At 59.9% G+C, this 25,168-nt stretch overlaps 4 protein-coding genes across 7 annotated transcripts; 3 read left to right on the top strand and 1 right to left on the bottom strand.

Annotated features, from left to right (window-relative positions):
- The first annotated feature begins 111 nt into the window (after positions 1 to 111).
- TBX10 (T-box transcription factor 10) lies at positions 112 to 6,562 on the top strand. Its single transcript, XM_042959639.1, has 8 exons — positions 112 to 118; positions 3,133 to 3,385; positions 3,471 to 3,572; positions 3,971 to 4,142; positions 4,976 to 5,131; positions 5,482 to 5,549; positions 5,736 to 5,830; positions 6,273 to 6,562. Exons 1-8 carry the CDS (start codon positions 112 to 114, stop codon positions 6,560 to 6,562), a joined length of 1,143 nt encoding a protein of 380 aa, XP_042815573.1.
- Positions 6,563 to 7,875: 1,313 nt separating this feature from the next.
- On the top strand, positions 7,876 to 10,099 carry NUDT8 (nudix hydrolase 8). 2 transcript variants are annotated; one of them, XM_042958539.1, is made up of 4 exons: positions 7,876 to 8,302; positions 8,939 to 9,071; positions 9,614 to 9,691; positions 9,789 to 10,099. In XM_042958539.1, exons 1-4 carry the CDS (start codon positions 8,109 to 8,111, stop codon positions 10,014 to 10,016), a joined length of 633 nt encoding a protein of 210 aa, XP_042814473.1. In that variant the 5' UTR covers positions 7,876 to 8,108; the 3' UTR covers positions 10,017 to 10,099. The 2 variants fall into 2 exon arrangements, with proteins under 2 accessions (XP_042814473.1, XP_042814474.1); XM_042958540.1 differs by lacking the exon at positions 7,876 to 8,302 and adding an exon at positions 8,318 to 8,554.
- Positions 10,100 to 10,466: 367 nt separating this feature from the next.
- On the top strand, positions 10,467 to 15,784 carry LOC102970654 (double C2-like domain-containing protein gamma). Of its 3 annotated transcripts, XM_042958299.1 has the most exons (13): positions 10,467 to 10,618; positions 10,848 to 11,189; positions 11,902 to 11,972; positions 12,090 to 12,475; positions 12,648 to 12,727; positions 12,804 to 12,875; positions 13,092 to 13,201; positions 13,298 to 13,433; positions 13,560 to 13,613; positions 14,782 to 14,933; positions 15,028 to 15,109; positions 15,284 to 15,380; positions 15,477 to 15,784. In XM_042958299.1, exons 4-13 carry the CDS (start codon positions 12,226 to 12,228, stop codon positions 15,605 to 15,607), a joined length of 1,164 nt encoding a protein of 387 aa, XP_042814233.1. In that variant the 5' UTR covers positions 10,467 to 10,618; positions 10,848 to 11,189; positions 11,902 to 11,972; positions 12,090 to 12,225; the 3' UTR covers positions 15,608 to 15,784. The 3 variants fall into 3 exon arrangements, with proteins under 3 accessions (XP_042814233.1, XP_042814235.1, XP_042814234.1); XM_042958301.1 differs by lacking the exon at positions 10,467 to 10,618 and having other exon boundaries at positions 10,747 to 11,189; XM_042958300.1 differs by lacking the exons at positions 10,467 to 10,618; positions 10,848 to 11,189 and having other exon boundaries at positions 11,631 to 11,972.
- A 386-nt stretch (positions 15,785 to 16,170) lies between these two features.
- On the bottom strand, positions 16,171 to 21,636 carry NDUFV1 (NADH:ubiquinone oxidoreductase core subunit V1). Its single transcript, XM_007094125.3, has 10 exons — positions 21,465 to 21,636; positions 20,308 to 20,390; positions 20,065 to 20,235; positions 19,153 to 19,336; positions 18,129 to 18,318; positions 17,516 to 17,728; positions 17,177 to 17,343; positions 16,801 to 16,882; positions 16,428 to 16,573; positions 16,171 to 16,324 (listed from the first exon to the last, which is right to left on the bottom strand). Exons 1-10 carry the CDS (start codon positions 21,534 to 21,536, stop codon positions 16,238 to 16,240), a joined length of 1,395 nt encoding a protein of 464 aa, XP_007094187.1. The 5' UTR covers positions 21,537 to 21,636; the 3' UTR covers positions 16,171 to 16,237.
- Positions 21,637 to 25,168: the final 3,532 nt, after the last annotated feature.

Genomic DNA, 25,168 nt, shown 5'->3' with positions numbered 1-25,168 from the left:
GACCAGGAGCGTCTGACCACCAACCCAGCAGGCAGGGACTCCTCAGGTGACAGCTGCAGCTGGCCCGCACTGAGCAGGACTTCTCCAGGAGCCAAGGTCCAGGCCGTCCCCATGGCAGGTACGGTGTAGGCAGCCGAGGTGGCCCCATGACTGGGCTCAGGCTCCAGGGTGAATGGGGCGGGGCAGGGACTGGGTGGGGGGACCAAAGAAACCCTTCTGGATCCAGGTCTTGGGCAAGAGGGTGGGGCAGGGGCACCCCACGCTAAAGCCTCAGATCCCACCAGGGCAAGGTTGATGGGCTCACAGCCGCCCATGTACAAATATGGGGGTGCTGATGGGCCGGGGTACAGAGCCATTTCTGGGAAGGGAGAGCCTTCTCAGGCATGAGTGACCTTGGACCTGTCCTTTCCTCTCTCTGGGCCTCGCCCATTGAGTATCAAGGTCAGGGGCTACACAAGAAGTCTCTAACTTCCCCTCCAGACCTGGCTCCATGCTTGTGGGAAATTGTCAACTCCTGACCCCAAGGGATGCCAGCTTTTAGAGGAACCAGACAGAGAAGGGGCCCCTCCTGAGTTTCTGAGAGCACTCAGGGGTGGCACTTTGACCAAGATGGGCAGGGGGTGAGCTCATAGAAGACTTGGGAGCCAGTGACCAGCCTGTGAAGGCCCCAGACCCAGGGAAGCCATGAGCCTCTCCCCTGGGGACCCATGGACCCTTGGGGTTTTGTCATCAGTTACCCAGATGATAGACCTGCCCCAGCAGGGCAGCTGAACAACGGGCAGTTGCCCATGTGGTGGCCTGGTCCAGGTGGTGGGGACATCAGCCCGTCTACACTTCATGCCCCTCTGGGAGATGCAGACCTGATGCGGTCCATCCCTCTCGGAAAGACCCCCACCCACTCCCGGGGCTTTTCATACGTGGCCCTCAGGGCTGCGAAATATGGGACCGCAGGCCCTGAGCCCCACACTCCAATGAAGCACCTACTATGTGCCAGCTCTGGCCAGGCGCTGCCCACCTGTTAGCTCATTACACGTAGACCACCCCGGGAACCTCCCTCCACCCATCCCTCTATCCGTCCGTCCGTCCATCCATCCATCCATCCAACACCAAAACCCACCTCTGCCCAGGGGATCTCAGTTCTACCAGGCTCTTGGCCACTTAGGGGGTTGCTAGAAACTAATAGTCCATTTTTCAGGATTTTTTTTTTCTGGTTTTAATGTTTAACTTGTAAAACATACATAACACAAAAATTACCATTTTGGCCATTAAAAAATTTTTTTTTGTCTATTTATTTTTGAGAGAGAGAGAGAGAGAGCACGTGCAAGGGAGGGGCAGAGAGAGGAGACACAGAATCTGAAGCAATCTCTAGGCTCCGAGCCCAACGCGGGGCTCGAACCAACGAACCGCGAGATCATGACCCGAGCCAGAGACGGATGCTTAACCAACTGAGCACCCAGGGCCTCCACCCCCCATTTCAAGCCATTTTTAAGTGTACAATTCGGTGACGTTAGGTACATTCACAAGGCAGCCATCACCACCATCGTCTCCAGAACTTTTGCATCTGGCAAAACTGAACTTCTGTCTCCATTAGACGCTCACCCCCTGTCCCCCTCCCTCCATCCCTGGCACCCACCGCTCTTCTTTCTGTCTCTGAAGCTGACTGTCGTAGGGACCTCTCACAGACGGAAGCACGCGGGATTTGTCCTTTTGCGTCTGCCTGGCTTATTTCACTTAGCGTGACGTCGTCAAGGTCCACCCAAGTCACAGCACGCTGCAGAAGCCCCTTCCTGTTTAAAGCTGAAGATGGTTCCGTTGTCTGGCTAGACCACACCTTGCTTATCCATTCCTCCATCAGTAGACACTTGGGTTGCTGTCACCTTCGGGCTGTCGGGAACCGTGCTGCTGTGAACACTCACGCACGTGTCTCTGTTCGGGTTCCTGCTCTCGGTTCCTTTAGCGCATTTCTCCAGTTCTAGGGAACTCCCCAGAAGTGGCCTGGCTGGATCCTACACTCATTGTGTTTTTCGCAGCAGAGGCTCCGTCTTGTACCCCATCAGCGATGCAGAGGGTTCCAATTTCCACACGCCCCCACCAACACTTGCAATTTCTTCCCTTCCCTTTCCTTTCCTTTCCTTTCCTTTCCTTTCCTTTCCTTTTTGTTTCTCTTTTCTTTTTGGTAATAGCCATCCTCATGGGCGTAAAGTAGTGTCTTATTTTAGGTAGAATTTGCTTATTTTTATTTTTTATTAAAAAAATTTTTTTATATTTATTTATTTTTGAGAGAGAGAGAGAGAGAGAGAGAGACAGAGCATGAGTGGGGGAGGGGCAGAGAGCGAAGGAGACGTAGAATCCAAAGCCGGCTCCAGGCTCCGAGATGTCAGCACAGAGCCCGATGAGGGGCTCGAACCCATAACCGTGAGATCACGACCCGAGCCGAAGTCGGATGTTCAACCGACTAAGCCATCCAGGCCCCCCAGGATTTATGGTGTTTTTTTTTTTTTTTTTTAAGGAGGGTAGAGGGTGGCAAAATTTTTGGTCAAGGCTCGTGCCAGGATGGCACGTCAAGAAATGGAATGTTTCTGGGGCGCAAGGTCAGACATGGGCGGGAGTCCCTGGTGGTGATTCGAGGATGTCCTCTCAGTTCAACTCTCCCAGAGCAGGACCAGGCACCAGGGTCTCTGCGGAGTGAAGACGCTCATTCCCGAACCCACGACCTCCCATGTCCTACCACCGTAACAGGTGTCGTTTTTGAAGGGTGTGCCGGGCACCGTGTGTGTCCTCGCAGATCCTCGCATCAGCCCTGTGAAGCACGTATCAAGAACCCCTTGGGACAGATATAGAAACTGAGGCTCTGAGAGACGGAACGATTTTGTTGCTCAAGGCCACAAGGCCACGTGACTTGATGGCTCGAAGATTCCCTGAGGAGCCAGGCAGTTCCCGTCTCTGGCCTCCAGGAGACTTAAGTCGGCATTTGCCTCATGAAGTGATGCCCCGTCAGGGATACTATGGGAACACAGGCCTGGCAGTCAGGGAGGGCTCCCTGGAGGAAGAGGCACCTAGGTGCAGCCGGAAGGATGAGAGCCGGCTTGGTGGCACGGGGGTGAGGCTCAGGCTTTCATCCTCTCTCCCCAGCCTTCCTCTCTGCCGGCCTCGGGGTACTCGCAACCTCAGAGCCCTACACCCTGACCAGCTCCAGCTGGGAGCCCCGGCTGGACTCCCCATTCCCGTCAGACCCTCCCACCGGGGCCCAAGTCGTGGCCGAGCCCGGCAAGCAGGGCCCCAAGAACCCGCGTGTGTCCAGCGTGACGGTTCAGCTGGAGATGAAGGCTCTATGGGAGGAATTCAACCAGCTGGGCACGGAGATGATTGTCACCAAGGCAGGCAGGTGCGAGCAGCGGGCGTGTGCGTGGGGGGGGACAGGGGGCCACGGTGGGGCCGCCCTTGGGCTGCTGAGCGCCGCCCTCCTGCAGGAGGATGTTTCCCACCTTCCAGGTGAAGATTCTGGGCATGGACACGCTGGCTGACTATGCACTGCTCATGGACTTCGTGCCTCTGGACGACAAAAGATACAGGTCTGGGGGCCGGCCCGGGGAGGCAGCTGGGACAGCAGGGGGGCGGGGCCAGGAAGTCGACCCCTACCTGCACCCTGGGGTGAGCCGGGGGCCAGTCGGAGCCGTGACCGGGGAGGCCTACCCTGGGGCAACGGCGGGAAGCCTGACGGCAAGGCGAGGGGCCCCACGCAGGGCAGCCTGAGGCGGGCAGTGGGCTAGCCTGGGCAGGGACAGTGGGCTAGCCCACTGCGGCCACCGGGCGCTCGAGGCCAGACAGCATCCTTGGGGTCTCCGGTTCCTCGCGTGTGAGTTGGGGGTAGAGCAAGGGTCCCTCGGCCCCGCCGGTCTTCAGGGCAGGGGCGGCAGGTGAGGTGCCGTGGGGGCGGACGGGGCACCCTTCCCACTCGCTCTGTCCCCAGGTACGCCTTTCACAGCTCAGCCTGGCTGGTGGCGGGCAGAGCAGACCCGGCCACGCCCGGCCGCGTGCACTTCCACCCGGACTCGCCGGCCAAAGGTGCACAGTGGATGCGCCAGATTGTGTCCTTTGACAAGCTCAAGCTGACCAACAATCTGCTGGACGACAACGGCCACGTGAGGCCCCGGCCACGGCGGGGAGGGGGCAGGGCAGGGCTGGGGACACAGGGGCCTGATCATAACGAAGCCTGGAGCCAGGGCCAGCTGTGACTTTGGCGCCCAGCGTCCCCACCCGCTACTGGCGGCGAACGCTGGGGGCCAAGTTCACCCGGCCAGGGGTTGGGCAGCAGAGGGGACTCCCCGAGCAGGGGGCTGGAAGTGACAACTTTCCAGCGAACACTATCCTCCTCGTAGACAGTGTGTATGGAACGCTGTTGCAGGGGAAGGAACAAGTGCAAAGGCCCCGAGGCTGCAGAATGTTAGGCCCGTCGGGAGAAGTGCAAGGAGGCTCCCCACGTGGCAGAAGTGGGGTGTGTAGGGGAGATGGGAGGACAGAGACCCTAGAGGCTGCCAGGGCTGATCCGCGGGGCCAGTCGGCTGCGGAGAGGGTTCTGGCTTTTACTCTGTGCGGTGGCCACAGGAGGGTTTTGAGCAGGGGGTGGCACGCCGCAGCTCGCCGGGGCTGCGGTGTGGACAATAGACAGCGCAGCTGGACGGGAGCAGGGCCGCTGGCCAGGAGGCAGTGGGGTGGGAGAGGTGATCAGATGCTGGATATTTCTGAAGGTGGAGCTGACGGCGGGATGTGGGTGTGAGGGAAGGCAAAGTGGCAAAACGCTCAGACGCCACAGGGCCTTTGATGCAGAACCGTGGGCCCTCGGGACCAGACTCTGCGCCCCCGTTATAAGAAAGACAGCCGTTCTGCCCCGGAGAGAGAGGCTTAGCCCAAGGGAAGGTTTGCTGCTGCTCCCCCACACCCCCGAACACTGCCTTCCGCAACCCCCCCCCCCCAGATCATTCTCAACTCCATGCACCGCTACCAGCCCCGATTCCACGTGGTCTTTGTGGACCCACGCAAGGACAGCGAGCGCTACGCCCAGGAGAACTTCAAGTCCTTCGTCTTCAAGGAGACCCAGTTCACGGCCGTGACAGCCTATCAGAACCACCGGGTGGGTTGGGACCACAGCTCACGAGGCAGCTGCCAGCCCATTTCACAGGGATGGAGGCAGCTGCCAGCCCATTTCACAGCTGCCAGCCCATTTCACAGGGATGGAGACTGAGGCCCAAAGCTCTGAGCTCAGAGCCTTGCCCTTCTCTCCTTCCCTAGGACTCAGCAGACTTCTGCCCTCGGTCATTCCCCTGCCTTCACGCCCAATGACTCTGTGGCTCCTGGGCTGAGGGCCCGGGTCCCAGGGCCTCCTGATTGGGGGGTTCAGGGAAGACAGGGTGGCTGAACCTGGGACCCCACAGCCTCGCCCTGGCTCAGGGTTGGCCCATAACTGCACTTTCTCCTCTGCAGATCACCCAGCTGAAAATCGCCAGCAACCCTTTTGCCAAGGGCTTTAGGGAGAGTGACTCAGACTCCTGGTACTGTGTGAGCCCAGCTGCCCCAACCCAGCCCCTCACCCCCATCTGCACTGTCTCCTAAGGCCTCGGGTCCTGCCCTTCTCTCTGCTTCCTGCCCACTGACTGGTCCTGGGGTCCCACGGCCTGCCTTGACCTGGGCTCTCCCCTGTGACCCTCTGCCTCCATTCCTGTTCGTCCCGTCTCCAGGACTGTCCCTCCACGAGCCCTGCTCAGCATCCCGACCCGGAGTCACAGCGGCCTCGGCCCCTGCCTGCTGAAGGGCTCCACAGAGGAGGGAACAGGTCAGCCTCCAGGCTTACAGACACAGTGGGACCAGAGCCTGCATGATGGGCAGGAAGCGAGGAGACAGGGCCACACGGCCTCCAGGAGGGGGCTTCAGCACGTCCAGCAAGCCCACTGGGCACCTGTGTGGACAAAGAGGAGGAGGCAGAGAATTCTGAGGCAGTTTGGGGCCAAGGGCACAGAGAACAGGACGGGGACAAGGTGCTAAGAGCAGGGGTGGGAGGTGTCAGACGGGCTTCCTGGATGAAGTGGCTCCTGAGCTGGGCCTTGAAGAACTGGGAAGGGTTTGGACGGCAAGAGATGGCAGGGAAGAGCGAACGAAGAGAGAACAAGAGCGAAGGCTGAGAGGGGGGCAGCTTGGGATGGGAGCAGGGGAGGAAGAGGGGAGGCTGAGGCTGTGAGGGAAGGTCCGGGGTCCACACAGACCATGTCTTCCCTCAGACTCCCACAAAGCTCCAGTCTCCAACTCCAGGACCTCCGCCCGGCTGCGACATCAGCTGCTGGCCCCCCCTGAGGCTCTGCTGGCCCCAGCCACCTACCAGCCCCTCGCCTACCAGGGCCTGTACCCTGGAGCCTCAAGCCCCCTCAGAATCCCAAGGGCCCGACCAACACCATACCCCCTCCCCAATGTCCAGAGCGACAGAGATCAGGAGAGCCTGCCCCTCCCAGCTAGGCTGGGGCTCCTGTCCCCCACCGCCATGTGCTTGGGGACTGTCCAGGACCCTCAGTGATGATGAGGGCCCTGTGCACAGACTCCTCTTACCCTGAATACTACCCCTGCTGCCTCACCTCTGCAGAGGCCCTCTTCCCTCAAGGATAGCAGGGCAGATGGAAGCCCAGAGAGGGAGGCTACCTGCCCAGAGTCACAGCAAGGCCGAGAAGATGCCAGGCTTGGAACCAGCCCCCCCCCATACATGTCCCCTTCTGCCTTGGGGGTGACTCCTCTCAACCCTGCTTTACCTCTCCTTTTCCCCCAACATTAAACCATTTGGCATGAGTAGTCAGAGCACTTCTGTCCTCGGGGGTGGGGGTGGAAGGACTCAGGAACACCCGGACCCCAGAGACGGCTGCAGACATTCCAAAGCTCTGCCCGGTGCCGGTGGTATCGCTGGGAGCACAGTGATGGTAAAGGTGCCAACACCAGCCGAGGAGCAGCGCTGTGAGTGAGGCTGCAGGCTCTGCTCCCGGCCTTAACGTGCCCAGCTGAGGACTGAAACTGCAGCTCAAAGAGGCACCTGCTCAAAGTCAATGCAAAGCATTGGCGACACCGGCCATTCCACTATAGGTGCTGTGCACAACTGGGGTGGTCTGGTCCGCGAGAAGCCAGGGTCTGGAGGGATGCAGAACCATGATGGGCAGTGACCACACGGGCCAGGCCAAGTGGGGGGGGAGGGGGAGGGCCTGAGACTCCAATCAAGACTCGACGCAGGACAGCTTCCACAGAAGAGTGACATTTAAACCTACACCTAAAGGAGTAGAAATTGAGAGCGAGAGGGAAGGGGAGGAGGGAAGACAAGCTCCCAGCGGTGGGAAAAGCAGGGCAAAGGCCTGGGGCTGGAGTGGGTCCCTTGGAGCGGGAGGGCACGGCGCGCGCCACCCAGAAGAACCAGGAGAGGGGCCCAGAGCGGGGCCGGGCTAGGCACTCCTCCCGCAGCCCCTGATGTCCCCGGCCTCCGGGAGGCGCGCTCCGTGGACCCCCTAAATGCCGACTCCGAACATCCTGGAGCACTGCGCGTGAGGTGCTTAGGAAAGGGACGGGCACACGCGGGCGTGGAGGGACGCGGGGTCCGGCGAAGCCTCGAAGCCTGACGCCCGGAATCTCGAACCCGGCTGTCACAGAGCTGGGTCCGGAAGCCGCCGAGACTCGAGTACCGCGAGCTATTGACTCCAGGCTCTCTGACACCCTCCCTCGAAACCACCAATGCCAGCTCCGCCCTCGGCCCAGGCCCGCCCCTTCTGCCGGAAGCCCGAGACAGGGGGACCCGCCCCTTCCGGACCCGCCCCACCAACTCGCGTCGAGGCCACTCCCTCGGGCCCCGCCCACGGCCCTCTGGCCCAGAGCCCCGCCGCCTCCCGCCGAGGCCCCGCCTCTTGTGCGGGTCTCGCCCCCAAGGACACAGCCGACGCCGCGTCGGAGCCCCGCGGGGCGGGGCGGGGCGACTCCTCCCACGGCCCCGCCCAGCTTCCCCGGAGACCCCGAGCGCTAGCGCTGCCTGCCCCCTCCCCTTCCTTCGCCTGGCGTGGCGCCCTCGGTGTCCCGGGTGCGCCCGGCCCGACATGCCGCCCCACTGCCTGTCAGCGGAGGACGAGCAGCGCTGCCGGCGGCTGCTGGCAGGGGCCACTGCCCGGCTCCGCGCGCGGCCCGCGGCGGCCGCCGTGCTCGTGCCGCTGTGCTCGGTGCGCGGGATCCCAGCGCTGCTCTACACGCTGCGGTCCAGCCGCCTGGCCGGGAGGCACAAGGGCGACGTCAGGTACACGGCCGGGAGCTCCTCGCTCTACTGAGAGGAGGCCGCCGAGTCCCGGAGACCGCAGGGACCTGAGCGAGGCGCTTCGCCTGTCCGAGTCTGGGGTTCCGCCTCTATGGAATGGGTCTGGGGAGAGCCTCGCCCCGAGTCTGGCGCCGTGGGTGCCAGCCCGGACGCCACGCCGGACCCCTCGAAGCGCGTCCCGCACCAGCTCAGGACGGGGACACTTCTCGGAGCTGTGCCCGTGTTTCTAAAAAGGCAGGACCCCGCCCCCTGCCGGCGACTCTGGGGAGATTCGTGTCCTGGAGCCGACGAAGCTCGCGGGTGGGGTGAACTGCCTGGCTTCCCGCCCTGGCCCCGCCCCTGGCCCGTCGGGAATGAGGGACACAATAGGGTCATAGCGCCACTGGGGCCACCATAAGCAAAATTTGCGTGTGTGAGCCCCAGGGCCTCTCCCTTACCCCTATCGTTTAGGGAGGTAAACCGAACCTGGAGAGGTCATGTGGCTTGCGGGAGGCCTCACGACAAACTAGGGGCAGAGACAAAAGATGCTTAGGTGGGTGATCAGCTCTCCGCACAGCCGTCACCCTCACCCGCCATGGCCCCAACAGACCAAGGACCAGGCCACCTGTGCTTGTTCAGTTTCCCAGGTGGCAAGTGGGACCCCACTGACCAGGACGTGGTACACACAGCCCTGAGGGAGACCCGTGAGGAGCTGGGCCTTAGTGTGCCTGAAGAGCATGTGTGGGGCATCCTGCAGCCTGTGTATGACCAGGTAAGGCTGCCAGGCCCTGAGGCCACCGCCAGGGACAAGGAGAGTGGTCCTGGCCTCTGGTGGAGCTCCGGACACCTGCCTGGCAGTCATGTTCCATCCCCGCACAACCTTTCAGAGAGGGGTATCTTAGCCCCTTTTCGTGGGAGATACCGAGGCTCAGGTCCTGGGCTGGAGGTGGCCCCAGGATAAGCCAGCTCTGCCCAGCTTGGTGGAGGAGGGTGGGGGAAGGCTTCACAGGGTAGGCAGGGATTGAATGACAAGTGGGAGATTTCAGGGTAGTAAAGGTCAGGGAAGGTTATTCTAAGCAGAGGGAACAGTCTGCAAAGGCCCAGAGGACTGAATGGCTCTAGTGAGTTTGAGGGGCCTGTAGCTAGTCAGCATGGCTGGAGTGAGCTCAAGGGCAGGGGCCAGGTGGACCCGACCTCCAAAACTGAAGGCCTCTGGATGGCGAGGTGGAGTCTCCCTCTCGGGCTCCCCTCCCCCGCCCCAGAGCCCGGCCAAGGCCGTGCCTCCCCTGACTGCCTGCCATCTTCCCGCCCCAGCAAAAGACCACCGTGGTGCCAGTGCTTGCCGGCGTGGGCCCCCTGGATCCCCAGAGCCTCAGGCCCAACCCTGAGGAGGTGAGTGGGGAGGGACGGTGGGGGCCAGGTTGTTCCACGCAGGGGAGGCTGCGGCAGCAGGTCCCGTGTCTACCCTCTCGCTGCCTCCTGCCCACAGGTGGACAAGGTGTTTGCCCTACCCCTGGCCCACCTGCTGCAGGAGCAGAACCAAGGCTATACCCACTTCTGCCAGCGTGGCCACTTCCGCTACACTCTGCCCGTCTTCCTGCACGGGCCACACCGTGTCTGGGGCCTCACGGCCATCATCACAGAGTTCACCCTGCAGCTGCTGGCGCCCGGTGCCTACCAGCCCCGCCTGGCCCTCCCTAAGTGGTCCACGGGCTGAAGGCCTGGCCGTAAGCAGCACCCTTCCTTCACCCTGCTAGGCCAGCTCCATTCCGGGACCGAATAAAGAGCCTTTACCCATTCTGTGGCGACTGCATCTTGTGCACTGACCTTGAGCAGACCCCGTGGGACCGCTGGCTCCTGGATGGGGTGCCTCTGTCCAATCACAGTGTTACCCACTGAACAGTGGGCACTTAACACTTGGCCCTTACCCCAGCCCTGAGGCGGGGCAGTGCTGGCCCTGGCTGGTGAGACTGGGGCTCAGAGAGAAGAGACACCTTGCCCAAGGTCTCCCCGGGCTAGGATTTGAACCAAGCCCTCCCTGACTCCAGCAGCGCCCAGACCCAGCCACTCCCCTGCAGTTCCTGTTCTCTGCTCTGTGTCTAGCTGACCCCATGCCAGGCCGCAGGAATCCGAAGAGGAGCCCTGTGTTACTACAAAGTTCCAGCACGCCGAACTCCTGCCGTGCACCAGGCACTGTGCTGGGGCCATATCTTCGGACCAGCCAGATGCTGCCCTGCCCTCTGGGGGTGACTCAGTCCGGGGAAGACCTCAGAGCAGGCCACAGAGATAATCATGTGATTGTACATTAATTAATCACAGGTAATAGTGGAATTAATTACACATCAGGTATGTAGAGCAGAGAGAGAGGATAAAGCAGTCTGACCCTGTCATGGTGGACTAGGCAGTAATATTAGCCGGGACAGGTGATAGGAAACTCCCCTCACCAGCTGACTTCACCAAAAGAGGCTAGCTTCAGGCATGGCTGGATCCAGGGGCTCAGGGGCTCTCCCTCTCACTGTGCTTTCTACTGTGCTGGCCTCACCTTTAGAGAATCTCTACTCTGCCGGGATGAGAAGTGAGGAGAGGGCAACGGCTCTCGGACGGCACAGCATTAGCCTCCCATCGACAGAAAACAGAGCTTCTGTCTCTGGCCATCCAACCCAGAATTGTACTTCGTTGGGCCTCCCCGAGCCTGTCACCTGGCCTGCTGTCTTTGGAATTCCCTAGGCGGCAGGGTCTGGGGGCACAGTCCCAGGGAGGAGGATGAGCCTCCCAGACGGAGACTGTGGAAAGGGCGGTCCCCGCGGGACTGCTGGGAAGAGAGAGAAGGGAAGGTGGAGCAGGTAAAAAAGCAGCCAGGTTCGCCTACAGAGTGACCTTGAAACCAAAGGTGAGCAAGAACAGGCCACGTCAAAGGGCACAGGGGGGAAGTGGGGGCAGGAGCAGCACATGCACAAAGTTCGGGGTCCTGGAGGAAACAAGATGAACAAGGCGGAGAGTCGGGGAGGGGCCTCGCCACTCAGGGGCCACCATGGTGTGCCAAGGGGACGTGCTTCAGTGGGGACTTAGGATTTTGTTCCAGGTGGGGGGGCGGGGCGGGGGAAGGGGAGAAAGGTATGAAGTGATGTGATTCCTGTTTTAAAAAGCTTGAGCTTGAGCTGCAGAGAACCAGACTGCGGGTGCCCCCCCCTCCTCCCCTCCTCCTCCTCCCCCTCCCCTCCTCCTCTTCCCCTCGGCCCCCTCCCCACTCCACCCCCCCAAAGTGTCCCCCACACTGCTACCCACTCCTACACACCTCCCCCTGCATCCATCCCTCCCTCCTCACCTATCCCTTCCTTCACAAGCCCCTCCCATTGCTCTTCACACTTCACACCCCCTGTGTCGCCTCTGGCCCTCCAGACTCCTCCGCTGAGAGCAGGGCGCATGACCGTGGTAAAAATAACTCACGGTGTGAAGGGGGACTGAGGAAGGAGGGAGGCTGAGCCCCAAGGGACCCCTGGGGTTGAGGGCAGAGAAGTGCCAGCCTCCTGAGCCCAGGAGATGGGCTCTGACCCCGCCCCTTCCCCCTCCCTCACCGCTCCCGGGAGGCTCTTGGCTCACAGTCTCGCTCCAGGGTCATCTCAGTCTGGCTTATACTCAGCGAACCAAACCAGGTGGACGAGCTCACGGAGCGGTGAGTAGCCCAGCCGGCCTGACTGCCAGCCCACAGGCGTCCTCCTTCGGGCCAGAGCCCCCCACTTCTCCCCCACCCCACCTACTTGGACCCTGCATTCTGTCCTTCTGTCCTCAGGTCCTGGCTGCCACCCAAGATTCCCCCCCATGCCCTCAGGGATGCCTCTTCACCCTGGCTCCTTGGCCCGCTGCGTTCCCCCCGTCTCCAGTTCGTGGGGGCTCCTCTGAGTCCCCGCCCCCACGTCCAAGCCCCCATGGCAGGCGCAGCAGCAGGGAGCCGGGGGCGGCCACAGCGGGTGAACATGCAGGAGCACATGGCCATCGACGTGAGCCCCGGCCCCATCCGGCCCATCCGCCTCATTTCCGACTATTTCCCACACTTCTACCCCTTCGCTAAGCGCGCTCTAAGCGCCCCAGACCCACACCCTGCAGTGATCCCTGCCATTCGCTCTGCACCCCGGCAGCGGGCCGCTCCAGAGCCAGAGGGAGATTCAGATGACAGCAGTGAGTGGGGACAGGGGACAAGGGGAACGCTCCTGGCCCAGCCCAGCCAGGGTAGGGTTTGGGGCCTCCCAGGCATCTGACCAGGGAGGGGCAGGGCGGGAGGCATAGTGCCATTTGGGGGGTGGGGAGGGGGTCGAGGCGGGAGCTGACCCTGCCTACCACCTCCCGTTAGCTGCCCTGGGCGCCCTCGAGTTCACGCTTCTTTTTGATGCGGACAACAGCGCCCTGCACTGCACGGCTCACCGGGCCAAGGTGAGGACGAGGGCAAGGGTCTAAGGGAGGAGGGCCCGGGCCACAGACCTGGCCCACATTCGTGGTCTCTTCTTAGGGTCTCAAGCCACCAGCCTCAGGCTCTGTGGACACCTATGTCAAAGCCAATCTGCTGCCAGGAGCCAGCAAGGTGAGGGTGAGACCCAGACCCCTACTGACGCTCTTTGGCCGCACCCCAGCCTGGAACACCCACCTGGCCCTGCAGTGCCCCGCCCCCCCAAAGCCTGGACATCAGGCATGGAGCTCCCCATTGTAGGGATGTGCAACTGGGGGCCCACCAGGCAGGTGAGCCAGGGTGGGGCCCTGGGGCCCAAGGAGGTCCTGATCCCCCCTCCCTGGCCCCTAGGCCAGCCAGCTGCGGACTCGCACAGTTCGGGGCACAAGGGGGCCTGTCTGGGAGGAGACGCTCACCTATCACGGCTTCACCCGCCAGGATGCTGGGCGAAAGACACTGTGGTGAGGACAGGGCCGGGCCTGGGCTGCGAGGGGGCAGGGCCGAGGTTGGGGGGGGGCGAGGCTTGCTCGGCCAGGTTTGACCCGGGCGGCCCCCAGGCTGTGTGTGTGTGAGGACCCGCGGCTGCGGCGACGGCGGGGGGCGCCTCCCCTGGGGGAGCTGCGGGTGCCCCTGAGGAAGCTGGTGCCCAACCGAGCCAGGAGCTTCGATGTGTGTCTGGAGAAGCGGAAGCTGGTGAGTGGGGCTGACACAGATTGGGGTGGGGATCAGGATCCTTGTGGTGGGGAAGCTGGAAAGGGGACAAAGAGGGAGACCCTGGGCGGTGTCTGGTCAAGGTGACCAAGCTCTCTGCTCTTTCAGACCAAGAGGCCCAAGAGTCTGGACACCGCCCGTGGCATGTCCCTGTATGAGGAGGTGGGTAGGACGGTGGGACCAAGCAGGGATGGGAGGCCCTAGGCCCCGTAGCCCTAGGGAACAGCCAGGCCCCAGTGGCTGGGCAGGGGTGCGACTCCCCCACCCCACCCCTCTCCACCAAGGCAGCCCAGAGCAGCTATTGGGCACTGGGACAATCAAGGCCCTCAGGGGGCAGAGATAAAGCCCGGCTTGAAGCAGAGGCTGAAACTGATGGGATCCACCCATAGCCCAAGTTGGGAGGGCAGGTCAAGGTCCAGGAGAGAATGGACAGCAGGATAGGGCATTGTGGACGCCACTCCTGGGGCTTGTAGCCCTAGATAAGCTCTTGTCAGCAGGCAGAGGTGCTTGCAGGGGGCCCCACGCCAATGACCAAAGACCTCCGGCTCCGCTCCGGCTCCCCTCCCCGCGGATGGAAGGGCCACACGCTACTGCCCTGCCCCCTGGTGGAGCCACAAGTTGCCGCACCTGCCACTTAGCCAAGGCCAGGCTGGCAAGTCCCACCCAGGTGGGGCAGGCACCCCGCGAAGGGCACTTCCTGTCCCAGACCCCACAGCGGCCGCACCGCTGCGCATGGCAGGTGCTTACCGAACCCTCCCTCCCTGAGGAGCCGGGGAGAAAGGTGGCCAGGCTTTCTGTAAACGGAATCCTCCTCGAGGTATGGGAGAAGCGCGTTCTTCCTGAACATCCTCCCAAGCCCTTTGCAAGCACCAGGGGCTGAGGGTGGCAAAGGACAGTCAGAATCTGGTCCCCTGGGTGGTGGGGGGTGAAGAGGGTGGTTTTTGTAGCTTTAGTGACCTGTATGTCATCAGGTAGAGGAGCACAGCCTCTCGGAGCTGCTTCTGTGACACAGGGGGAGGGTGGTAGTGAGACGCCACTCGGGAAGCTCCTCGCATGTTTGTGGCCTTCAGACACCAGCAGCCTTCCCCTCACTGTGCTCACCAGTCACGTGGCCTGAGCAAGCCCCTCCCCTTCTCAGGCCCTGGAGGGTACAGCTGGCCGGAAAGTTCCCTTCCAGGGCACCGGGCCAGTGACTCTTTTGGGAGACTCATGACATGAAGTTGTTGGTCCTCGATTGCTTTGCAGCCAGCTCGAGTTGTCACATCCGGGCTAACACCGGTGGGTGGGTGGGCTTTGGGCTGCAGTTGGCTGACCACAGCCTACCCCGCAGGAGGAGACGGAGGCAGCAGGGGACGAACGCGGGCGCATCCTGCTGTCACTGTGCTACAGCTCTCGGCAGGGCGGCTTGCTGGTGGGTGTCCTGCGCTGTGCCCACCTTGCCCCCATGGATGCCAATGGCTATTCGGACCCCTTCGTCCGCCTGTGAGTGAAGGGGGGACAGGTAGGTGGGCCGTGGGGGCTCCCCGGAGCCCCTCTCCAGGGCCATCCCTAACCTGACCCCATCCTTCCCAACCAGTTTCCTGCATCCACACATGGGGAAGAGACGTAAATACAAGACCAGTGTTCGGAAAAAGACCCTGAACCCCGAGTTCAATGAGGTAGGCCGGGGTCCGGTGGAGGCGGTCCCGGCTGTCCCGGGGCGGGGAAGATCAGCGTTCCGCCTCGGTCAGAAAGCACAGGTCCCACCTGACCTCACCTGCCTGAGCCTGTTTCTGAACCTGTAAAGGACCCGAGGCGACCCCCTTCCTGCATTTCTGCCCCCTCCCCTGCAGGAATTCTTTTATGCAGGCCCAAGGGAGGAGCTGGCCCAGAAGACACTGCTAGTGTCTGTATGGGACTATGACCTGGGCACAGCTGACGACTTCATTGGTGAGTGAGAATGCAGGGGAGCGGGGTGGCGGGGGGGGCGATGGGAGGGGGGCAGCGGGTTCCGACGTGGCTCCTGATTTCTGCTCCCCAACCCAGGCGGGGTGCAGCTGAGTAGCCACGCCAGCGGGGAACGCCAGCGGCACTGGTGCGAGTGCCTGGGCCGCAGTGACTGCCGACTGGAGCTGTGGCACCCGCTGGACGGTGCGCCCCCCCAGCTCAGCGACTAGAAGGGGTACCCGGCCCGGCCCCGCTCACCACCCTCCCCCAAACTGACCCACAGAGCCGGGAGGACCTGGAGCTGCCTCACCCACCGTGCCCAGCCCCACGTCAAACTGTCTGCTCCCTTACCCCCGCGTCCAAGTTCACCCCTCTGCCAACCATGAAGAATAAACTTCCAAACCAGGCCAGACAGAGCCTGTTCCCTTCGCTGCCCGTCGCCTCACCGGGCAGACTGGGCCCCGTTCTTGCTCCCGTCCTCCAGATGCCCACGGAGGGCCAGACCCAGGGCTGGACCCCAGGCCGCCGCTTCCCCCTCATCACGCTGGGAAGGCCCCGCCCCCGCCCCGCTATCTGCAGTGAGGGATGGGCGCTCAAGATGGTCTAGGGCAGACTGACCCACCGGAAGCCAAGCTGTGGGTTCATGACGTGACCTTGAGCTGACCTATCCCCCCTCCCCACAAGAGACCCACGTGGTGTATGGGAAGCCTCCCCCTCTGGGACACAGACCTCCCCGAGTAATGGGCCGCAGTGGCAGAGCGACGAGAAAGACCACAGAAAAGACGCAGCAGGAGACCGGGCAGCACTCGCTTTATTGTCCAGCCATCTGGACAGACAGACGTGAGCCCAGGGCAGCGGGATCAGGAGGCAGCTTGCCTGGCCTGGTGCTGCTGGGCGAACCTCTGCATCCGCTCCTCGAGCTCTGGCCGGAAGTGGCGGATCAGGCCCTGGGGGAGGGTAGGGGGCACCGTGTGAAGCGGAGCTGAAAATCCCCACGCCCTAGGCTCTCAGCACCGCCACCCTAGTGCCCCACGGCAGGGCAGGGAGTACCTGCACGGGCCAGGCGGCTCCATCACCCAGGGCGCAGATGGTATGGCCCTCTATCTGCTTGCTGATCTCCCAGAGGGAGTCGATCTCGGCCGGCCGGGCGTCCCCCTTCACGAAGCGGGCCATCACCTTGTTCATCCAGTCCACACCTGCAGCCGTGGCAGCAAGAGAGGGCCCGATGACGCCAGCCAGGGTGCAGAGAACGGCCCTCGAGGGGTGCAGGCCACAGAGAGGGCGGGGCCGGGAGAGGCCAGAGCAGGCTGGGAAGCAGCAGCTGCACACTGAGTGTCCAGAGCCCACCCAACCTCCGTCCTGCGCCTGACCCAGGCCTAGGGGGAGCCTCAGAGGAAGCCCCCGCCCTGCCCAGGGTGCGTACCCTCGCGGCATGGGGTGCACTGGCCACAGCTCTCGTGCTTGTAGAACTCAATGAGGCGGGCGATAGCTTTCACAATATCCGTCTGGGGTGACAAGAGACAGTGAGGAGTCACCCGGGGCCAGAGCCTCAGCCCGCCCAGAGCAGCGCCCCGTCCCCCCACCCCAATTCCAGCAGCATTCCGGCCACCTCCTCCACCGTCCCTGGGCATCCGGCACTGCCCAGACCCCTCTCTAGGCATTCTCTCTAGGGGAATTCTCTCCCACCTGACTGTATCTCAGGTCACATGAACTGGGATCCAAGAGCTGGGATCCAGGGAGGAGTACCGACCGGGTGGACACGAGGCAGGGACTGGGTGGGGAGCGTGGGCAGCCCTTACCGAGCGGTCCATGACAATCACAGCAGCCGTGCCCAGGCCCGTCTGCGCCTGCACCAGCGCGTCAAAGTCCATCAGGACCGTCTCACACACGGACTTGGGGATCAGTGGTGTGGATGAGCCGCCGGGGATCACAGCAAGGAGGTTGTCCCAGCCACCTGTGACACCCCCTGGGGCCCCGGTCCATCCCCAAAACGATGGATGGTCAGGGCTGGGACCGCCACACCTGAGTAGTCCTGAGCCCAGGCCCTCTGTCGGCCCCCCGCCCAGCGCGGCCTCCCACCCTGGCTCTCTTCATGGACATCCTGCCCCACTCCGGCCCCGGCTGGCCCCTTGGCTCACCCGCATGCTTTTCAATCAGTTCCTTCAGTGGTACAGACATCTCCTCCTCCACAGTACAAGGGTGGTTGACGTGGCCAGAGATATTGAACAGTTTGGTGCCCGAGTTGCGCTCACGACCAAAGCTGGCAAACCACGCACCCCCACGACGGCAGATGGTGGGGGACACAGCCACCGTCTCCACGTTGGCCACGGTTGTGGGGCAGCCAAACACGCCTGTAAAGGAATGGGATGAGACCAGTGGCTGCCAGAGGGTGGGGACAGGGTAGATCAGGTTTCCCAGCAGTGGGGTCTGTCCCAGGGTCGTGCTCTGTGGCACAGCCCCCCTTCACCCTTTGGTCATTCCCATCCCCCTCTGGACCCCAAACTCTAGCAGGCGCTGCATTGCCTTTTCACCCCTCTACTCTTAGTCCCTGGGGGGCTAGAGAGGACCTGGGGACTGGGACAGGGTGAGGGACTACAGATGGAACCTCTATGTTGTCACCCACCCTACTCTGTGTCTGGCCCCCAGTCCGGAAGGAACTCAGAAATCCCCTAAGAATGACCAATGGGGACCTGAAGCCAGATGAGATTCCACAGGATGCAGCACAAGGCCCAGGACCGGGCCGGGTCTCACCCACATCAGCAGGGAAGGGCGGCTTCAGGCGGGGCTTGCCCTGTTTGCCCTCGATGGACTCAATGAGCGCCGTCTCTTCCCCACAGATGTAGGCCCCGGCCCCACGCACAACAAACACATCAAAATCGTAGCCGGAGCCACAGGCGTTCTTGCCAATCAGACCAGCCTCATAGGCCTCTCGGATGGCCACCTGTGGGACAGAAACATGAGGGTACCATCCCCTCAGCCTGGGAACACTGTGTGCTGGGGAGGGGTACAGGCCCACTGAGCCCATGTTCACCAAAACCCAGGGATAAAGCTCCCTTTGGACATAATCAGAGGATGCTCTGGGACAGGGGTGGGATTTTTACAACGTTTATGCTACTTTTGTAATAACAACACTTAAATTCTTCACCTATATGCATTTTTAGAAGAAAAACTAAGGAAATAATGAAAATTTTCATAAACACTTTCCTACAGGTGGTGGATCTGTGGGAGGTTTTTCTGCGTGTTGTGTATGTGTGCAGTTTCCTATCTTTACAATGAGCAAGTCCTACTTCTGCAGGAAAGGAAAAGACCCTAGGGGTTTGTTTTTAAATACGTAGTAGTAACACTTATACACAAAGTTATGATGTGCCAGGCGCAGTCCCAGGTGCTGTTTCCGTTTCCCTCGTCGCTGCCGTACAGGAGCCTCACAGAAAGGTGTGAGTGAGACTCTGGCCCTGGACCAGTTACTACAGGCATCACTGAGCTGAGAACCGCTGAAATGACCCCTTGGCCCTTCTGCAGGAAAAATGCCTGTAAGCCCACCCCTGCCCCAGGAATCAGAGAGCCCGGAAAGCCTCCCGAGTTGAGGCTTCGGAACATGTCCAAAGAGCCCAGAGGAGGCTCTGGGGGCCACGTTCCCTTAACAATGCATGCAGCAGGGGTAACTACTCTTCCGGGTCGAGCCCAGACAGATCAGGGGCTACAATCTAAGAACCATGCCAGGAAGCAAGCATGTGAGCGCACCCTCTCCTCTGTTGAGGCTCCTCCCCTTTCCCACCTGCAGATTGGAGGCCTCGTTGTAGAACTCCCCTCGGATGTAGATGTAGGCAGCACGGGCGCCCATGGCCCGGCCCCCAACTAGGCAGCCTTCCACCAGCTTGTGGGGATCGTGGCGAATGATCTCCCGGTCCTTGCAGGTGCCCGGCTCCCCTTCATCTGCGTTCACGACTAGGTACTTGGGCCTGTAGGTTCCAGCAGATCCGTAAGGCCACAGGGCCACCAGGGCTGGGCCTTCAGCTACATGCCACCCCACTCCGCCCAAGGAAGCCTCAAAGATGTCTCCTCCGAGAGCCGATCCCTCCCTGTTCTCCCAACACATTCCTAGAGGCTCTGCTGGCTCACAGTCAATGACATCGAGCTCACTGCCTATTACGCCTTTGGGTGGCTAAGACCACAGGAAAGGTCTCTGTTCTGCTCAGTCCAAACGTCTCCTTGTGCTTTCCTAAGAGCCCAAATTCTGCTCTTGGTCACAAAGAACCTTCCTGAACCTCTGCCATATCTCTGGGGTCAGAAGGAGGTGAAATAGCTGACATTTATCATTTGCTTTCTATGTGCTGACCAATGTGAGGGGCAAAAGCTTTGTGAACACTCTCTTTAATCCCTGCACAATGTAACGTCCACTTACAAAAAAGAAAACTGAGGTTCAAAAAAACCAGGAGACTGCCCAAGGCTACATAATTAGAAGGCAGAATTGACCAATGAGTCTGCTGAAGTCAAAATCTTGTGTTGATTCTTATACCCCTCAAGTTTCCCCTGAGGAAGCCCGAGAGAGAACAGAGTCCCACCTACTTAAGCTCTAGCGATGTTACCTTCACTCTTAGTTTCCAAGGAAACAGCCCCAAGGCCCGGGTAAGCCACAGCCACCCCCAAGGTTTCTCCTGCAACCCCATCTCTACCTCCCTACACACACCTGCCATCTGAGGGCTTATTCATGAAGCTCCATTTGAGGCCAGTGGGGAAGCCAGCACCGCCACGGCCCCGCAAGCCGGATGTCTTGACCTCACCCAGGATCCAGTCAGGCCCCTTCAGCAAGATCTCCTTTGTCTTGTACCAGTCACCTCGGCTCTGAGCACCTTTCAGCCTGGACAGAGTGGGGAAGACATTGAAGGCGAGGCTCTGCTCCAGGACCACCGAGCTAAGGGCAGCATCTCACCTCCAGTCATGGCGGCCATACAGGTTGGTGAAGATCCGGTCTTCATCTTTCAGCGAGCCAAATGAGGTTTTCTTGGGTGCTGTCTGAGGACACAAAGGGTCAGGAGGCCCAACCCAGTTCTGCGGTCACAAAGGGCCAGGCCAGATGTTACAGATTCTCGGGTCCCCGTGATTAGACGGGGCTGGGCTGAGGAGAGGGTAAGGGCCTAAGCCTCAGAACCCTTCGTGGCATCACAGCTACCACCATCACTTTAGTGAGCGCTTCCTGCTTAGCAGGCATCAGGCTAAGCACTTTCCAACCCCATTTCGTCCTCATAACCCCGAGACAAGAATGATTTCCTCCATTTTACAAGGGAGGAAACTGAGGCCAAGAACAAACAGCACTTATGGAAGGGCACACAACCAAAAGCTGATGGGATCTGAACTCAGATGTGTGGGTGGTCAAAGCCCACACCTGAACCACAGCGCATTATGAACTCCCTGAGCCCGGTGTGAAGTGTCCATTCATTTGCCCGGCTGTCCTGCTGGCCCAAAATTTGGTCAAACCAAGGCCTTATACAACTAACTCTGCGGGGAACAGAATGTGTTTACTGATGCAAAAGAAGCGTTTCACCGGGGCTGGGATACAAAGCTGATGGGAGACCCACTTGGGATAAAAGTGATGAAAGGCGGGGTCTGGAATTCCACATGACCCAGTGGTCAGCACCTCAGCTGAGAGCTAAGGGTACCAGGCTTCCAGACTCCCAACCCCCTAAAAGGCACTACAAGGAGCAGAGCGCTAGATGGGGCGTCAGGAGACGCACATCCTCTCCACAGCTTTTCTGCATCTGTAAAATGGGGCAGAGGCACCTTCAAGCTCTACAAAGCTCGGGCACGGAAACGAGGCAGGGATGCTTCGCCACCTGCAAAATTTCCCGCTATGTCGCCCGGTTGTTAACTAAGACAAGCCAAGGAACCGGAGGGCTGGGGGAGTCAGCCTCCCACTGGGGCCGGTTCCCTTCTACATCCAGGCCGGAGCGGCAACCTTCCTGTCGGGCTGGGGAAATGAGGAGGGTTCTCTAGAAGGCACTACAGACCCAAGGGACGGCCGGCGCAGAGGCGCTGCACAGAGAGACCCGGCCCGCAGACACCCTTGGCCCGAGCCAGGCCGGGCCTCACCGTGTCGCCGCTGAAACGCACAGACACCCGCGCAGGGAGCGACCCGCTGAGCAGCCGCCGTGCCGCCAGCATCGCGGGAGACGGCTCAGTCACCTCCCACTGTCACCTTCACGGTTCCGAGCCTGAAGAACCGGCGCGACCGAGGCGCTGGGCGGCGCACAGGAAAAACGTCACGCGCCCGGGCCCGGGCTGCGCGCCCAAGGTCCCCTGCGCCGCTCTCGCCCCGCCCCCGGCCGCCCTCCCTCGCAGGAGGGCGGAGAGGCTGCTGGGAGATGTAGTCCCGTGGGCCTCGGAGCCCGCCTTTCTCCCGGTGCAGGTGGCGCTTGCTCTCGCGCTCCTCTGCTCCGATTGTTCGCATTCGCCTCCGGACTCCAGACTTTCAAACCCTAAGTAACCAAACGTCGCGTGTCACCGTTTGCTGGGTTCTGGTGTTTCCCACTTTCTACAGGTTCTGCATTTAGTGTGCACTTGTATGTCTGGGTGTATGGCGGGAGGAGGAGAAATCAGGCAGGTTGCAGCCCGACGACCCTAATGACCGCGTTGTAATTATTCTGCCCTAGTCCAAGCCTGATGATCTCTCCCCGACCCCACTCTGGGCACCCCTGGGCTCAGGGAAGTATTGCTTATTAGCGGCAGAGAGCAGGGACAGCTCCAGAGCCAGGCAGGGGATTGTTGGTGGAGGTCTTAGGTTGGGGTGAGACCGAGAGAGTGGAAATGGTGAAGATGGGCCGGTGAGTGGCACGTCCTCTTGCCGGCGCTGCTAAGCTCGCGCAACCATTCCTTTCTCAGCCCGTCAGTAGAGCCCGGGCCTTGGCACTCCTGCTCAAAATCTTGGGGTGGCCCCTAAGTGCCTTCACAGTCACGCCCTGGCCTAGCATTTAAGGACCCCGCCCCTCCCCCCGCAGGGTCATCAGGCCCAGACCCCATCACGCACGCACCCCCTGCCCAGGACCCCTTCTTCTTGAGGAGGTCACGTGTCCTTTGCCTTCCCCTTCATTGAAGATGGCAGTGGTATTCCCAATAAAGGTACTAAAGCATCAGCACCTTGTCTGAGGTCTCACAGATGAGTAGGGCAGTACCAGGCCCAGGGCCCAGCAGTCCTGGCTCCCAGCCGGGGGACCCCCACTCCTGGGCAGGGAAAGAGATTGCCCAGACAGAGCTGGGGATTACACAGCTAATCCGAGCCTCCGTGACCTGAGTCCATGGATCCCTCCCTATGGGGCAGGAGAAGGGGGGCAGGATGGAGCCAGAGGGCGGATTCCTTCCTCATCCCTAACTGGGTCAAGGGAACACAAGGCCATGGGGAGAAGGCCGCCTGGGGATGCCGTGGACGGGAGACGGTGGGGCATGGGATGATGAGAAACTGAGAGTGAGGAGCAGGGTCTCCTGTTCATCCAGCACCAGGCTCTGTGCCAAGCACTTGCCATGTGTTATCTCCTTAATCCTCCCACAACCCAGAGCGTAGGAATGATGAACCCCTGTTTTCAAAAGAGGACAGAATGTATTAGCAACACAGAGTGGCCTGCCCCGGGCAACACAGCTGCCAGAACTCAGCCTGAGGGTTCCTGACCTGAGATCCCCCACTCAGTCCCCACCCATCCAGAGCACCTACTTGCCAGGCTCCCCTCAGTGTCACCTCCCAGAGAGCCCTCCTCTGAGGCATCCCAGGCCCCGGCCGTCCCCTCTCCCTCCGCACCTGTCCCGTCCTATGCCACTTTCTCGCATCTGCCTCCCCGACCAGCCTCCAAACCAGAAGCCATTGCTGTGTTGGGCTAACTTTGCCTTCCAAATGCTCCTTGTTCCTGTGCCCTCCTGCCCATCCCATGGCCATGACCGGGGTTCGCTTTTAGCCGGAATTTTGCAAAGCTTCCTTGAGGTCTCCCAGCCTCACATCTCGACCCCTCCGATTCCTTCTCTGCACCACGGGGTGAGTGGGATTGAACCCCAGATCCATGTTGTCTCTCCTTTGCCTGAGACCACCGAGGGGAGGTTCCCCAGTGTCCTCAGGACAAAGCCCAAGCCTCCTGGCCTGGCATTCAAGATCAGGTGCTGACTTCTCCGGCTCCAGCTCAGATGGCTCTTGCCACACAGAGGATCTCTCTGATTTCCACCAGAGGATCCGTCTTCCTTCCGTTCTCCTCCTGAGGAGCCCTTTGAATGTCACCTCCCACCATCTCTAATAACCTTGCCACAGGTCCTTTGTGACAACGGCACGATCAGATCTCTCTTCTCCACCCCACAGCACAGAGCTTCTCAAGGGAGGTGCTTACTCCATATTATAATCCAGCTTTGTAATTGAAAGATGAAAAAAAAAAAAATCAACGTCTTTCCTGTTAGGAATTTAAGATGGAAAAGCAAAAAGAAAGGAGTAATATGTTTTCACCACCCTGACTTAAAACCCACTATCGTTTTTCCTTGTTTGTTCCCACTCTGTTTTCTAGGTGATTTGAAAACACTTCACAAGCATTTGATCCTTAAAAATGTAGACCTTAACAGGAAAAAAAAAAACAAAAAACAAAAAACCCACAAAAGTCCTTCCGCCCCAGAGCTAAATGCTTGAGTCCAATAATATCTTCCAATCCTTTAAAGAAAAAAAATGCCTTTACTTGTACATGCATTTACCTACAGGAATAATATGAGTGTTTGGTGCTTTCGTACATGTAGTAATGAATCTTGCTATATCACGGTTTTTCACCTTGCTTTTTTGCATTCAAGACGCTATGTTTTTGAGATTAATCCATATGGATACAAATAGGTGTAGAAACATGATTATCTACAGGTGACACCAGAGCTTCAAGGTTAAGGACCTGGATTCAAAATCCTGCTTTCGCCACTTACTACCTGTGTGATTTTATGACCCGTGCCTCAGTTTCCCCTAATGGGAAATTAGGAGAAGCTGTGCCCTCAAGGAGCATCTGTTGGAATGGAGAACAGTAAATGAGCAGTGCCTGACACACAGCAAATGCCCAAAGAACGTTTAACTAAATGCCCTGGATTATAGATTAATTTGGACAAGATCCCCATCCTTACAATACTGAGTCTCCCCACCCAGGAGTGTGAGGTCACTCCTCATTTTTTCAGATCTTGTAGGTTCCTTGCTAAACATGTGGCACTTTTACTTTAAAAACGGTGCACATTTTTTAACATAGGAATTTTATGTGATGTCTTGTCCTCTTACGTTTTGTGACCTCTGTTTTAATAACATTTTCTCATTGGTGTGAATAGAGCACCATCAATTTGCCTGATTAGTGCTGATCTGGATCCCTTAATGGACTCTCCTGTTATATAAAAGTTTGTCCGGGGGCGCCTGGGTGGCTCAGTCGGTTAAGTGTCCGACTCGATTTCGGCTCAGGTCGTGATCGCACGGTCGGTGAGTTCAAGCCCCATATCGGGTTCCGTGCTGACAATGCGGAGCCTGCTTGGGTTTCTCTCTCTCTCCCTCTCTCTGCCCCTCCCTGGCTTGTGCTCTCTCCGCCCTCACTCTTGCTCTTAAAATAAATAAATAAATAAATAAATAAATAAATAAGCTTTAAAAAAAAAAAAAGTCTCAGATAAAGCTGGAGGCTCAAAACCTTCACAAGAGTATCTGCCTAGGCTTTTCTCTGATATTTGTATTACCTTCTTCTACTTAGAACGTCTTCTCCAAACAATGGAAGGGGTCTTTCTGCTGCAGGCAGAGGAATGACCTTTAACCTCCAAGTAGC

Source organism: Panthera tigris, chromosome D1 (assembly GCF_018350195.1).
Source record: "Panthera tigris isolate Pti1 chromosome D1, P.tigris_Pti1_mat1.1, whole genome shotgun sequence".
In the NCBI taxonomy this organism is placed as follows: domain Eukaryota; kingdom Metazoa; phylum Chordata; class Mammalia; order Carnivora; family Felidae; genus Panthera; species Panthera tigris.
The sequence above is the reverse complement of the archived record's forward strand: the minus strand, read 5'-3'. Positions and strand labels throughout refer to the sequence as shown.

What these genes read in the sequence shown, in the direction of transcription:
- TBX10 (XM_042959639.1), top strand. An exon ending in CAGCCTATCAGAACCACCGG is followed by an intron (nt 5,132 to 5,481) that starts GTGGGTTGGGAC and finishes TCTCCTCTGCAG; the next exon opens with ATCACCCAGCTGAAAATCGC. An exon ending in CTCCACAGAGGAGGGAACAG is followed by an intron (nt 5,831 to 6,272) that starts GTCAGCCTCCAG and finishes GTCTTCCCTCAG; the next exon opens with ACTCCCACAAAGCTCCAGTC.
- NUDT8 (XM_042958539.1), top strand. Translation starts at nt 8,109, where the DNA reads ATGCCGCCCCACTGCCTGTCAGCGGAGGACGAGCAGCGCTGCCGGCGG. An exon ending in AGGCACAAGGGCGACGTCAG is followed by an intron (nt 8,303 to 8,938) that starts GTACACGGCCGG and finishes GTGCTTGTTCAG; the next exon opens with TTTCCCAGGTGGCAAGTGGG. An exon ending in TCAGGCCCAACCCTGAGGAG is followed by an intron (nt 9,692 to 9,788) that starts GTGAGTGGGGAG and finishes TCCTGCCCACAG; the next exon opens with GTGGACAAGGTGTTTGCCCT.
- LOC102970654 (XM_042958299.1), top strand. Translation starts at nt 12,226, where the DNA reads ATGGCAGGCGCAGCAGCAGGGAGCCGGGGGCGGCCACAGCGGGTGAAC. An exon ending in TGCTGCCAGGAGCCAGCAAG is followed by an intron (nt 12,876 to 13,091) that starts GTGAGGGTGAGA and finishes CCTGGCCCCTAG; the next exon opens with GCCAGCCAGCTGCGGACTCG. An exon ending in CACAGCTGACGACTTCATTG is followed by an intron (nt 15,381 to 15,476) that starts GTGAGTGAGAAT and finishes TCCCCAACCCAG; the next exon opens with GCGGGGTGCAGCTGAGTAGC.
- NDUFV1 (XM_007094125.3), bottom strand. Translation starts at nt 21,536, where the DNA reads ATGCTGGCGGCACGGCGGCTGCTCAGCGGGTCGCTCCCTGCGCGGGTG. An exon ending in ACTGATTGAAAAGCATGCGG is followed by an intron (nt 17,344 to 17,515) that starts GTGAGCCAAGGG and finishes CCGGGGCCCCAG; the next exon opens with GGGGTGTCACAGGTGGCTGG. An exon ending in GTGCACCCCATGCCGCGAGG is followed by an intron (nt 16,574 to 16,800) that starts GTACGCACCCTG and finishes CCACGGCTGCAG; the next exon opens with GTGTGGACTGGATGAACAAG.